Genomic DNA, 14,512 nt, shown 5'->3' on the forward strand with positions numbered 1-14,512 from the left:
TACCGCAGAGCAGCCTTCAGAAGGTGTGTGCAAACTGTTCATCTCTAAATGGCCAGGAATGGTGCTCACTTTCCTTAGCCTTGTCACAGCTGCCCTGCTGGAGAGGTTGTTAAGCATTTTGGTAAACACAAGAGGAAAAGGTGGCAGAATAAAATGCAGTGGGCAGACAGTGCCTGTCAGTAACATCCCAGTACGAAACTCTCAGGTTGGGCTCACTCAGCACCTTGTCTTGCATCAGGGAGCTTCAGGCTGACCTAAAACTCTTTCACAGTAACACATGTTCTCCTTCAGCACCTCAGGCTGAGCTCCAGCTTGGTATTACTAGTTTTGTACACACTAGAAAGCTCCTTGTAGAAAGAATTCTGAAAACTGTTCCAGAAACCTCCTCGAGGACTCTGAATTACTACATATTACTATTACTACTATATTACTATTAGTACATCTTACTAATGCCTCAATTACTACATATTACTATGCTGAAGCAAAATTTCTTTTTTAGGTAAGAGACACCAGCCAGGAACCCTGTGGTCGATTATCATTTTTGAAAGAACCAAAGACTACAAAAGGACTGCCACAAACAGCTGTTTGCAACTTGAATATCACTCTGCCAGCACACAAAAAGGTATTTGTTTGGAAAAGTAAACATTTTTCTTAGGGCTGGGTTGGATTTGTTTTTGTTCCTTTAGTTTTTCTCTCTCTTTTTTTTTTTTTTTTTTATTTCCTGCTAGTCATAAAGAAACCTTGTGAACTGTCAGTAATGAGAATGCTTTGGAATATGATAAAGGCTTTGAAAATGTATGTTTTATTGGTTTCTTGTATGTAGAACGCTTTAAAAGTCTCTTGTTACTGTGGTGTCAAGTTCCTATAATTTTTACAATTCTGTTTACAGCTCATGCTTCAGCCTGCAAGTCATAGGTTTATGCTTTCAGTAATGTCACGTGTTTATTTGCATTGGATGTAAGATTTTTTTTTTCTTTTCTTTTGTGTTGACATTTTGGATTTGCTTTGCCTTATAAATCAGCTTGCATTTTGTGCTCCCAATTTGGTCCTTTTCATATCCTGATATTCTTTTCCCTGCTGTCCATTATAATATTCCTTGTCTCTGCAATGCATCTTGGGACCAAAAGGAAACAGAGTCAGATCAAGATGATGAGGTAATATACACACTGTCTTCTGTTTTTATTTCCTTCAGATTTAGTGAAGAAAAGTAGTATGTTATAGAAAAAAACAAACAACTATTTTTAATGGTGGCGTTGAAATGATACCTACAGAAAAGTAACCACATCCTCAGCTTCTGATAAGCTGTTGTAAAACAGTAGAGCTACACAAATGTGGAAAACCCCATGATTATAAGTTATGAAATTAAACCAAGCATTGAATAAAAGAAGTCTAAAATTTAACTAATTTTCTTTTTGAAAAGGATCTATTTATGACTGTCAGAAGTAGTCAAATTTTGGCAAAATCAAGAGGAGTTTAATGGATAATATTTTACCTCTTGAGGTAATACTGACATTGCTATGGTAACTTGTATTTCTGAGAAGGAAAAAGGTACTGCTGACGCCACAATAGTGGCCTTTAATATCTTACCTCTGTAAATAAACTGGATTCTTTCAAAAAAAGCAAACCAGCCAAGAACAATTTCTAAATATTTTGTTCTAATCTATTTTCAAATGAACCTCAGATATTTGCAGCTTAAAACCCCACTGTTTCATGGAAACTGCAACATTAGATTGTCAGAAAACTGAGTGGGTTTTACTCATTAGAGGTAGGTAGAGATGAGATCATCTTGTAAAGGAAACTACATAGGTGTTTCCAATTTACCTAGCAGAAATGTTTTTTTCTGTTCCTGGTGGCAAGTAAATAGCAATTGTCACCTGCTGGTTAGAGTAGCTAAAAAAAACCCCAAACAATGCAACCCAAAGCATTCCTTACATGTTAAAAATAATAATAGCAAAAACATCACTTTACTTCCATAGAATTTGTTTCCAATGAGCTATTATATAGCTATAATAAGAGTTCTCTTTCTAAACAAAGTTTATTTTTAGCCATATATTCAAGTGAGTTTATCTCTGAAGGACTGTTAATATTAAAGACACCACACTAGCAGCTATCCCTCTGAACTCAGCAACTTATGAGGCAATTTATTAGTTAACAAGAGTAGTCTGCTTTCTAATCCACATCTTTGCATTTTGTGCATATTAAAAAATCCCCTCCCATGCCTTTTTTTGTCCTTAATGTATTCACTTTAAAGCCCAGTTGTACATTGTGGTGTGTGTGCTTTTGGGACAAGCTAGTCTGGGGGGAATACTCAATCGGTCACTCACTCTTATGAATGTTTTGTCTGTACCTGTAGTCTTTTGTGTTGACCTCCTGTTTCTAGCCAGAGGTGGTTTATTTTACAGAGAATGAACAAAATCACACCATTTCTAGTAGTGTGAAGCAGTTCATTAAGTGATAATGCAGTAAGACAGTATGGAGGTACTTTAAAGCAGGATAATGAGCTGCTTCTGCTATCTCAGCTCTTCTACCTCACGAGCAGAGGAATGAACCTGAGGGCTCACTGTAGGGTTGCAGTCCCTCCCTGCTTGCTCCAGAAGGGTGGTCACTCACAGCAGGTTTCTGTGCAGCCACGCTCCCTGCTCGGCAGTGCCTGGCACTCATCTCACGGCACCCAGGAACAGAGGCTGCCTCTGCCCCCTCCCTGCCTGCTCGCCCAAATTCGGCTTCAGCATGCCATCCTGAAGCTGAATGGAAGCACCCATTCTCCCCTCTGGGGTTGTGTGCCACGAAAAGCGGCCCATCCTGCTGAGGTTTGAGGACTGGTCTGGTCAGATGGAGGCAGCGGTTCCCCAGCCCTAAATCCTGCTGTGTTTCGTTGCAGACGGAGAAGGCTGACCGGCGCCAGAACTTCGTCTCCCTTGCTTTACGTAAGCGCTACAGCTATCTGACTGAGCCTGGAATGAGTGAGTTGCTCTTACCAAAGTACTAAACCATGTAGATGTGATTGTTCATAAGAAGAGACATTTTTTCTATAAACGTTGTATTTGGTGTCATTCTGGGGGAAAAAAAAAAGGAAAGGAAAAAAAATCCTGTCTAAAACAAAACTCTTGGATGGTCTGTGAACTCTTGTGTTGTGAGAGCTTGAAGAATCCTGACTGGCAAATTATGTGTGTTAGTTAAGTAAAAATATAATAGTTTTTAAAAATGCAATGTAGTTCCAGAGTAGGAGGATTGCAAATTGCTTTCAAAAGAGTCTCTTCTTCTCCCCTTTGAAGCATTAGACAAAGATGCTGTAGTACAGAATGCCAAACAAAAATTCAGAAACCACTCAGATAAGCACTTAAATGTTTAGTTGTTTAGCCAAAATAGAGTCTCTCATATTTTATATTTTCCCTCTTCTTTCTCCTCCCCTTCCCTTTTTCCTCTGTTCCCTGCAGATGCTTTTTATTCCCTGGCACCACACATTGCTTCTTCCTAAACATGTTCCCCTTGGCCAGACCTGTGGCATTCTTTTCCTCCCCAGTTAAATACAATAATGTATTTGGCTTAGCTTTTCTTCCTCACTTCTCCTCTCTAAGGTCAACTGCTATTGTTCCCCATTTCCAGGCTTTTTCTTGCCTTTTTTTCCCCCCACTTTTGACTTCTCAGTTGCTACCCTGCGACAGACCCTTTGATATAATTCCATAAAATCCATAGACAAACTTCATCGGGTCTTGGGAGTTCCCACTGGATGGCTGCTGCTTAATTATCCTATAAGATCTGTGGCTTCTTTGGATCAGATGTGCTCCAGAATATGTTACACTTCTCAGGCCGGGAAGAAGACTCCAAGCATATAACATCTGAAGAAGCTATCAGATCTGCTGAGACATCTTGATGGACTGTTAAGGTATTGTCACAGGCTTGATGGGAACTGAGAGAGAGGGAAAATGAAATTGCTGGAAAGAAGCTTGATGACTGTGTATATCGCTCACAATTCCCCCCCCCCCCCCCCCGTCACTGAGAGGGAAAAAAAGTATTATTTATTCACCAAAGGTCCATTAAGTCTCATTTGCAAAAAATTGGCAGATTTTTTTAGCTCTTCAACTGCAAAAAGGAGCACAGAAGCAGCATCTTAAATGTCTCTGAATCTGTGATGTGACAGACAAAAAGGAGTGAGGAGGGCAGCCTGTGGGTTTGCTTGCCTCTCCAGTCAGTTGTGACAGACCAGCTAGTGAGGGTGCAGTGGGGTTCCAGTAAAGACATGTCCTAACACTAACTGCTGAACAAGTTATTAGCTCTTTTCAGAATCATTTTGGGGTTGGTTTCTTGAACTCAAGACTCTATGAACTTCTGGTGAATGTTAGCAGCTACTGCTAATTAAATCTTCATAATAAATAATAGTATTTATAATATTTCATAATAGTTGGTTTAATGAAGTACATTTTGGGTTGTTTTTTTTTTTTTTTTTGGGTGGGGAGAGAGAGGTGTATTTCCAATTTAAAATATTGTAGTTAGGAAAATAGGCATTTCTTGATTCAGTCTGTGCCAGTCAGGCCTAGTACTCAAGCTCTCTTCAACATAAATGTTTTTATGAAGTATCACCAGCCATCCACACTGACTTCTGGGCTTTGATTGGCTTCTATAGGACCAGCACATTTCTCCTTGCAGGATATGGACCTGTGGTGCACTGAATATTCACTATTCTATAGGAGTGTGTGTGCTGCAACAGTTCAGTGGTAGCCTTGTTGAGCTTCTTTCACTGTGCATTACTGCCTGTCTATAAGACAGATCAAGCAGGTTTGACAAATTATTAGTGTAACTTCAGAGAAAGGTATGTTGAATAAGTTCTTTGGATATTTTAGCTCCATTTCTAATTCCAACTTTAAAGAAAAAAAAATTCCTCGAAGTTGCTTTCAGTGTCAACTCTCTGAATGTTATTGCTGTATCAGAGGATATGTTTGTGTAATGGGATTCCCAGAAATACTTTCTGACATGAGTGCCTCCTGTGATGCAAAATGTGGTTGATGATAATTCTGTTCAAAATGCCTATGAATAAGCTGAGAGTTCTGGGGGATGATAACATTTAACAGGTTTGTCCTTGCTAGGAATTTATTTCATAATCTATTTTTCTTTGACTGCTTTTCTAATGTTACCTTTTGAGAACTGTAAAGTTGAACAGGTCTGTCTTTGAGCTGATACAAGAAATCTCCTCAAAAGGTACCAAGACACTACATCTTGTAGAAAAAGTGTACTCTTCTTTTAATGACCTCTTGTGAAATTATTTTGTAAGGTTTACGTATTTGTGCTTAATACACCATATGAAATGGATTAATCTGTGTGCTCGTTCTGACATGACATTTGTGCATGAATAAAAACTGATTCAGTTGCTTTGCCTGCTCACTACATCATACTTGCCATATTTCATTTATGACATATGCTTCTTAAAATCATTTCATGAAAAGTTTTACTTTAATTTTTATCAGACAAAAGGAATATTGCATGAGAAACAAATGCATATGTTCCTTTCTTTCTTTTTTCTTTTTTTTTTTTTTAAATATTGACTCAGAAAAGCTCTTGCTCTTATTGGCTTTGTGAGTGTGAAGCATATCCGAATTGTGCATGGAAGATATAGATTTGAATTTATTCCAGTTGCTTCACAGTTTGCACATCAATTGCCTGTCACTTAAAGGAATTTTGGTTTCTGCATGAAATAGTTCTGAAGCGGTTTAAAAAAATATTTTAGCTACATAATGTCATTTTATGCAAGTTTATATTTTTGTGTAGGATCAAATCTGAACAGAACAACAATAGAAATTATTAAACAGATAATTCTAATAGTTGCACAAAGCAGAGACATACCTAAACAGGCAAAATAAAGCTGATATGAGTATTTCAGAAGTAGCACATCAGAAAGTCAATAGGAAGTAAGAGAAGAAATTTTGATGTGGCTTTATTTTTACCTTATGGATTCCTTTTGTGTGTTTTCTGTTCTCCATTGTTTGCAGATTTGGTTGCTATGTGCTTTCTGTCTTCCATTTCATGTTGCTTTTTGGTTTGGACCAGTTATCAGTATATGGCTTGTTCCTAATTTTTTTCTTTCCTTTTTTAAATCTTCTTTTGCCTCTTTCATCCCAACTCATGCAAACAATTGTACTTACTTTTTGTAATATTACAACGTTTACTGACCAATTTTCTTCTCTGGTCTCTCTGTTTTTCAACCATTTTTGTTGATTTTTATGTTTGATTTTAATTTAACAATTTAAGAAACAGTTGAACGGAGTGCAGGAGCAACAAGATCCCTACCTGCTACTTACTCATACAAGCCATTCTTTTCAACACGGCCATATCAGTCATGGACAACAGCTCCAATTACAGTGCCTGGGCAAACCAAATCAGGCTTCACTTCCTTATCAAGCTCTTCCTCTAACACTCCTACAGCTTCCCCATTAAAATCAATATGGTCTGTTTCTTCTACTTCTCCAATCAAATCCACGTTAGGAGCTTCTACCACGTCTTCAGTTAAATCTGTTAGTGATGTAGCATCTCCGATTAGATCGTTTCGGACAATCTCTTCGCCAATAAAAACTGTGGTCTCTCAGCCTCCCTACAACATGCAGGTCACTTCAGGCTCTTTCATAAGAGCTCCCGCAGTCACAGAAGCTGCCAGTCTCAAAGGGCTGGCCTCCACTACCACATTCCCCTCTCGGACATCTCCAGTGACTACAGCAGGATCTCTCTTGGAGAGATCATCCATAACCATGACGCCTCCAGCATCCCCCAAATCCAGCATTAACATGTACTCTTCGAGCTTGCCACTCAAATCGGTCATCACATCAGCATCCTCACTTTTATCGTCCCCTCTAAAGTCAGTGGTGTCACCTGCTAAGTCAGCAGTTGATGCTGTTTCATCCACTAAAGTCATGATGGCCTCGTCTCTCTCGTCGCCAGCAAAACATGTAGCTGGGCACACAGACGTACCATTGCTCAATGGGTCTGTGTCACCTCTGAAATACCCATCTTCTGCCAACTTAATAAATGGATCCAAAGCTGCAGGTGTTTTTCAAGACAAGATCTCTGCAGCTGCACATTCTGCAACTTGTGCTGCTAACGCAGTTGCTGACACGGCTGAGAGAGTGTTTTCAACAGCTACAACAATGTCATTTTCTCCACTCAGGTCATTTGTGTCTTCAGCACCATCAGCTTTCCAGTCAATGAGAACTCCTCCTGCAGGTGCTTTGTACACAGCCCTTGGGTCAATATCTGCAACTACCTCATCTGTTACTTCATCAACAATAACAGTGCCAGTATATTCTGTAGTCAATGTTTTGTCTGAACCAGCATTAAAGAAGCTCCCAGAGTCGTCTTCACTTACAAAATCAGCCGCTGCGTTACTGTCACCTATTAAAACATTGACTACAGAGGCGCGCACGCAGCCTACCTTTACTCGAACTTCATCTCCAATAAAATCATCCTTGTTTTTAGCACCCTCTGCTCTCAAATTGTCCACACCATCTTCCTTATCCTCCAGTCAGGAGATACTGAAAGATGTTGCTGAAATGAAAGAGGATCTGATAAGAATGACTGCGATATTGCAGACAGATGTCGCAGAGGACAAGCCGTTCCAACCTGACATACCAAAAGAGGGTAGAATTGATGATGAAGAGCCCTTTAAAATTGTTGAGAAAGTGAAAGAGGACTTAGTAAAAGTTAGTGAGATTCTGAAAAAGGATGTGTGTTTAGAAAGTAAAGGGTCGGCTAAAGTACCCAAAAGTGATCAAGGACACCTGTCTGAGGATGACTGGGTAGAGTTCAGTACAGAGGAGATTGATGAAGCGAGACAGCAAGCTTTGACAAGCCCTCCTATATCTGTTCCAGAGAAGGTTCAAATTAAAACCAAAACCATGTCGGAAAAGGATTATAGCTTGTCAAAAGTTATTGATTACTTAGCGAATGATATCGGTAGCAGTTCATTAACAAACATAAAGTACAAGTTTGAAGAGGGGAAAAAAGAAGGTGAAGAGAGACAAAAGCGCATTTTAAAACCAGCCATCGCTTTGCAGGAACATAAACTTAAAATGCCTCCAGCCTCCATGAGGCCTTCAACATCGGAAAAGGAGTTATGTAAAATTGCAGACTCCTTTTTTGGAACAGACACTATTTTGGAATCTCCAGATGACTTTTCTCAACATGATCAAGATAAAAGTCCCTTGTCTGACAGTGGCTTTGAAACAAGGAGCGAAAAGACACCTTCTGCCCCACAAAGTGCTGAAAGCACAGGGCCAAAACCACTTTTCCACGATGTGCCCATCCCTCCCGTCATTACAGAAACAAGAACTGAAGTAGTTCATGTCATCCGCAGCTACGAACCATCTTCGGAAGATATTCCAGAGCAGAAGGCAGAGGAGCTACCAGCCTCAAAACCTTCCCCTACGTTTATGGAGCTGGAGCAAAAACCCTCTGGGTCCATTAAAGAGAAGGTTAAAGCTTTTCAAATGAAAGCCAGTGGCAGTGAAGAGGACGACCATAAGTGCGTCCTTAGTAAAGGTGTCCGAGTAAAAGAAGAAACTCATATCACTACAACAACTAGGATGGTTTATCATAAACCTCCATGCACAGAAAGTACCTCTGAAAGAATTGAGGAAACAATGTCTGTTCATGACATAATGAAAGCCTTTCAGTCTGGACGTGACCCTTCCAAAGAACTGGCAGGTCTGTTTGAACATAAATCATCAGTAACGTCCGATGTTAGCAAGTCTGCTGAAACTTCACCACAACATGCAGAGAAGGACAGCAAAATGAAACCCAAACTGGAGCGAATAATAGAGGTCCATATTGAACAAGGTAATCAGGCTGAACCTACTGAAGTCATTATTAGAGAAACAAAAAAGCATCCAGAAAAAGAAATGTATGTATATCAGAAAGACTTACCTCGGGGAGATATTAACTTAAAAGAGTTGGAAAAACATGATGCTTTTCCTTGTTCAGATGAACAAGGTCAGCAAGAAGAAGAGGAGCTCACGGCCGAAGAGTCACTTCCTTCTTATCTGGAATCCTCTAGAGTTAACACTCCCGTGTCCCAGGAAGAAGACAGTCGCCCTAGTTCTGCTCAACTCATGTCTGATGACTCTTACAAAACACTGAAGCTTTTGAGTCAGCACTCAGTAGAATACCATGATGATGAGTTGTCAGAACTAAGAGGGGAGTCTTACAGGTTTGCTGAGAAAATGCTTCTTTCAGAAAAGCTAGATGTGTCTCATTCTGATACTGAGGAGTCAGTTACTGACCATGCTCTACCCCTTAGTGCAGAGTTACAGGGGACTGATAAACGATGCAGAGAAAAAGTAGCTACTGCCCCCAAAAAAGAGATTCTCTCCAAAATCTATAAAGATGTATCTGAAAATGGTGTAGGTAAAATGTCTAAGGAGGATCATTATGATAAAGTGACAGTGTTACACTACACTGGAGATCTTAGTAGTCACAAACATGCAATGTGGATGCGCTTTACTGAGGACAGATTAGACAGAGGTAGAGAAAAGTTGATATATGAAGACAGGGTGGACAGGACTGTTAAAGAGGCAGAAGAAAAACTGACTGAAGTATCCCAGTTTTTTCGGGATAAAACAGAGAAGTTGAATGATGAGCTACAGTCTCCAGAGAAAAAGCAGCATAAAAAAAATGGCAAGGAAATACATTCTAGCCAGAGCTCTGCCAGCAGCAGCCCCGAGAAAGTTCTGCTCTCTGAATTGCCATCATCTGGGGATGAATGGAGTAAGGTGAAGCAGTATGCACATGATGGGAAGTGCTTTCCCAAGGTGGATGAAAGGAAAGCATCCAGTTTGCCCAGCAGCCCTGAAAAAAGGATATATGTGCAACCTGCAGAGGACTCTAAACGAACTATGGAACACAAAGGAAGTGCTCAGCAGACTGGAGTGCCTGAGACTGGATTTCAGCTGAAGCAATCAAAGCTCAGTTCCATTAGGCTTAAATTTGAGCAAGGTATAAGTCCCAGAAGTAAGGACGTAGCTCAAGAAGAGAAAAAGCTGGATGGTCAGTCCAAAATTCCAGTTAAAAAATTGCAAGAAAGTAAGTTACCAGTGTATCAGTCCTATTCAAGAGAGAAGCACGCAAAGCAAATAGAGGTCATTGATGGGAGCACAGCTTTACAGAAAGAGGTGAAAATACAGGAAGACCTTGTTCCAGGTAAAGGGAAAGCTGTGGAAGACTCTCGTGCTTCAGACACACAAAGAACTGAGATGAGGAAAGGCGTGCCAGAATGCATTTCAGAACCACGGGCAAAAGACCTGGCGTATGGCTCAGACTCAACAGCGAAGGGACACTGGGACAAAAAAATCTATAGGACGTGGGAAAGTCCTGGAACTTCTAACCATAAAACACAGAAGGAAAAGCTTTCACATGTGCTGGTTCCAGATACAGTAAAAGAAAACCATGTTGATCATGCTGAATCTAAAACTGACCAAAAAAGTGAATTTATCACTGTGACAGAGCACAAAGTGGCCTCAAATGGAATCCATTCAGAAGAAGTGAAGGAACTGACTGTAAAATCCCCCTCAAAAAGGGTTTTATACAGAGAATTTGTTGTCAGGGAGGGGGAACGTAATGGTGAAGTGGCTGATAAAATATCCAAAAGGAAAGAAGAAATTGCTGTGTCCCATATCCCAGTCAGAATTGTTGAGGAGAAGAGAGCCATGCTTGATGGTGTTTATGAACTTTCAGCTAAAGTATCCCAGTCAGCTGTGATTCAGGAGAAAGTTGAAAGGCAGATTGATTATGTGGAAGATGAAAAAATAAAACATTCAGAAATCAGAAAAGTTACCAAGCAGCAGAGCTCAATAGGTCTAAGTCCTCCTGCTGAGGAAACAGAGCTATCCCCTAGCAAATCACCAGATTCTTTAGAATGTAGCCCAGGAAAGGAATTTCCTTCGAGTGACATAGCTGACCCCAGTGCCAGTGATTACTTGAATAAAGTTGCACCGCTAGTGAGCACTGAGGGAGTAAAAGAAATTAAGACTCTACCTGTTTATGTCAGTTTTGTTCAAGTAGGAAAGCAATATGAGAAAGAGGTGCAACAAGGTAGTATTAAAAAAATTGTCAGTCAGGAAAGTAAGACAGTACAAGAGACGAGGGGGACATTTTACACAGCTAGGCAGCAAAAACAGCCTCCTTCTCCACAAGGTAGTCCAGAGGATGACACGCTAGAACAAGTGTCCTTTATAGACAGCTCTGGTAAAAGCCCTTTAACACCAGAAACACCAAGTTCAGAGGAAGTGAGTTACGAGTTTACATCTAAAACACCTGACTCACTAATAGCTTATATCCCAGGCAAGCCCAGCCCTATACCTGAGGTGTCTGAGGAGTCAGAGGAGGAAGCAGAGGCTAAGTCAACATCTGTGAAACAGGCTGAGGTTGAGGAACCACAGATTGACAAAACATTACCTAATCTCATAAATAAGGACTCTAACAAAAGACCCAAAGGTAACAGAGTTGCCTATATTGAATTCCCTCCTCCTCCACCACTGGATGCAGATCAAGGTGAATCAGAAAAGAAGCCTCATTATTCCACTGAGAGTGAGATGGAGATGACTGAAGTGAACTTGCAAGATGAACACGACAAGTGCCAACTGGCTGAACCTGTCATCAGAGTGCAGCCACCTTCTCCTGTGCCACCGGGAGCAGATGTCAGTGACTCCAGTGATGATGAATCCCTCTATCAGCCCGTTCCGCTTAAAAAGTATACGTTCAAACTGAAAGAGCTGGAAGATGACCAGAAAGAGACCTCAAAACCCAAAGCCCCTGAAAAGATTGAGAAACAGAAAGAGTTAGGACATCCCACTTCTGGGAAACCCAATGAGTTTGACAATGGGGTTGATTCACCCCAGAATGATGTAGTGCAAAATGGGAGTAACAATGACCAGTCTGTCACAGAGTGTTCCATAGCAACCACTGCAGAATTCTCCCATGATACCGATGCAACAGAGATTGACTCTCTGGACGGTTATGATTTGCAAGATGAAGATGATGGTTTAACTGAGAGTGATTCTAAACTTGCAGGTCCGGCAGTTGAAACCAAAAAGGACGTATGGACTACAGAAGGCATTCTAAAGCAGACTGATCGCTGCTTTAGCCAGAGTAAGCTTGAAGTCATTGAGGAGGAAGGCAAGGTAGGCCCTGAAGAAGACAAGACACCTTCCAAAGGTCCATCTTCTGACAAAGCTGGAGATAAGAGCGATAAGAAGTCAGGGGCACAGTTTTTCTCTTTGGAAGGCAGACACCCTGACAGGACTGTATTTCCTGACTCGTATTTCAGTTACAAAGTAGATGAAGAATTCGCAACACCTTTCAAAACTGTGGCCACCAAGAGTCTAGATTTTGACCCGTGGTCGAATAACCGAGGTGACGATGAAGTGTTTGAGACTAAATCGAGGGAGGATGAGGCTAAGCCATTTGGTCTGGCAGTGGAAGACAGATCTCAAGCAACAACACCTGACACAACACCAGCCAGAACTCCAACAGATGAGAGTACGCCAACTAGCGAGCCCAACCCCTTCCCATTTCATGAGGGGAAGATGTTTGAGATGACTCGCAGTGGTGCAATTGACATGAGCAAGAGGGATTTTGTTGAAGAAAGACTCCAATTTTTTCAGATTGGTGAGCATACTTCTGAAGGGAAGTCAGGGGACAAGGGGGAAGGGGATAAAAGTACAGTCACTGCCATCACACAGCCACAGGCAGGGGACAGCACTGTAGAAACAAACCTAGAGAGACCAGTAGAAACAACAGCAGTTGAAAATATGCCCGGCATCCAGGCCAGTGGAGATTGCATGGAACAAACACTTGGTAGTAACTCACTGGAGAAATCATCGGCAGCAGTAAACGCTTCCAAAGTTGATCCCAAATTGCGCACACCAATTAAAATGGGAATTTCTGCTTCCACCATGACTCTGAAGAAAGATGGCCCTGGCGAAGTGACAGATAAGATAGAAGCTGTGATGCCAAGTGGTGAGGGATTAGAAAATGAAACTGTAGCAGTGATTGCGAGTTCAGCTTCTAGCCAGACAAGCTGTAGGCAAACAGAAAACACTGATTTTCCAAAAGATAATTTTAATAACAACAACAATTTGGATTCATCTGCTGTCCCTACAGATGATATTACCTGTAATGTAGTGCTAAAAGAACATTTGGAACCGAAATGTTCCCTCCAGAAAGCTAATCAAGCGAAAAGCACTTCAGGAAAAGGTACAGGGACAACACAAGGACACAGAGTAAGAGATAAGCAAAAGCCACATGGAGAGCAGCAAAAGTCAACAGAGTTGGTAGGAGCTAGAGGAAAATCAAAGCTTCCTGTAAAGGCCAGCTCAGTAAAACAAGTCTTTTCCCAAAATAATCTCCAAAGCAATACAGGGAGCAAAGCAAAAGAGGCTAGTAAGCCTGACAAAGCAAAACAAAATAATTCTTCTCCCTGTCTAGAAGCAAGGTCTAGGATTCCTGTAAAAAACACACATAGGAGTAATCTAGCTAGAAGAACTCCAGCCCTGCCAAAACAAGAGCAGGTAGAGAAAGAAAAACCAAAACAACTTCCTTCTAAATTACCAGTAAAGGTAAGATCTACCTCCGTCACCATGACAACAGTTAAAGTAAAGAAAAATCAGCTTAGGGAGGTATGTAAACATTCTATTGAATATTTTAAGGGAATTAGTGGTGAGACATTAAAGCTTGTGGATCGTCTTTCTGATGAAGAGAAAAAGATGCAGTCAGAGGTCTCTGATGATGAAGAAGACAGTACATCAAGGAACACATCCTTATCAGAAGCTACTCAAGTTTACCTGCCTTCCATTACACCGAAGTCTGCTAGAGACATGAGAACAGAGGCAGCATCTATAAAATCAAAGATTGAAAAGGCCGACAGTGAGAGGAGGAGGAGTAAGAGGACTGGTGAGAATGAAGGCAGTCAGGTTTCTGGAGCTCTCATGGCTCACCTCGTGGAGATCAAGCCTAGTTTGTAAAACTTTCAACTTGTTGATCCTAGTGCATGAACTGTTGTGATTGCCTGTGGAGTGACTTAACTGTAGTTTTCATTCTGTCATTGTCATCTGTATGTGCTGTCTTATTCTCTTTTTTCTTCCTTCAAACAAATTCTGTACTGTAGAAAGCTAGTGAAGCATGCCAAAGACATTCATGTAACTCAGAAATTGATGTAACTCAGAAATTGAAACATGTCTTTTGTGACAGTATATTTGTTCTGTCAAAGTAGAGAAAATAGACAATAATCTGGCCTTGGTGGTTTTCACCAGTAATTGAACAACTTGTCTACAGTCTAACAGATAGATTGTCAGCATGTTTGGTTTCATTACACAACATCATGTAGTTTTACATTTTGGCTTTACACAGGTGAAAATCTAAAAGCTGTGAAAAAATTTTGTTTTGTAGGTTATTAGGTCACACAACCATTCTAGTATACAATATAAGCACTGTCAACTTAGTCAATTAAAGCTATTATTTATAATAAACTATTATC

The 14,512-nt window shown here is 40.6% G+C and overlaps 1 protein-coding gene across 1 annotated transcript in view; it reads left to right on the forward strand.

Annotated features, from left to right (window-relative positions):
* ANK3 (ankyrin 3) overlaps window positions 1–14,512 on the forward strand; it is a 192,890-nt gene that overhangs the window by 152,213 nt on the left and 26,165 nt on the right. The window contains exons 34-37 of the mRNA XM_066555067.1: window positions 500–622; window positions 1,128–1,154; window positions 2,882–2,963; window positions 6,244–13,929. Coding sequence (XP_066411164.1) covers window positions 500–622; window positions 1,128–1,154; window positions 2,882–2,963; window positions 6,244–13,929 — 7,918 coding nt within the window. The remainder of the gene's footprint in view (window positions 1–499; window positions 623–1,127; window positions 1,155–2,881; window positions 2,964–6,243; window positions 13,930–14,512) is intronic.

Source organism: Molothrus aeneus, chromosome 8 (assembly GCF_037042795.1).
Source record: "Molothrus aeneus isolate 106 chromosome 8, BPBGC_Maene_1.0, whole genome shotgun sequence".
In the NCBI taxonomy this organism is placed as follows: domain Eukaryota; kingdom Metazoa; phylum Chordata; class Aves; order Passeriformes; family Icteridae; genus Molothrus; species Molothrus aeneus.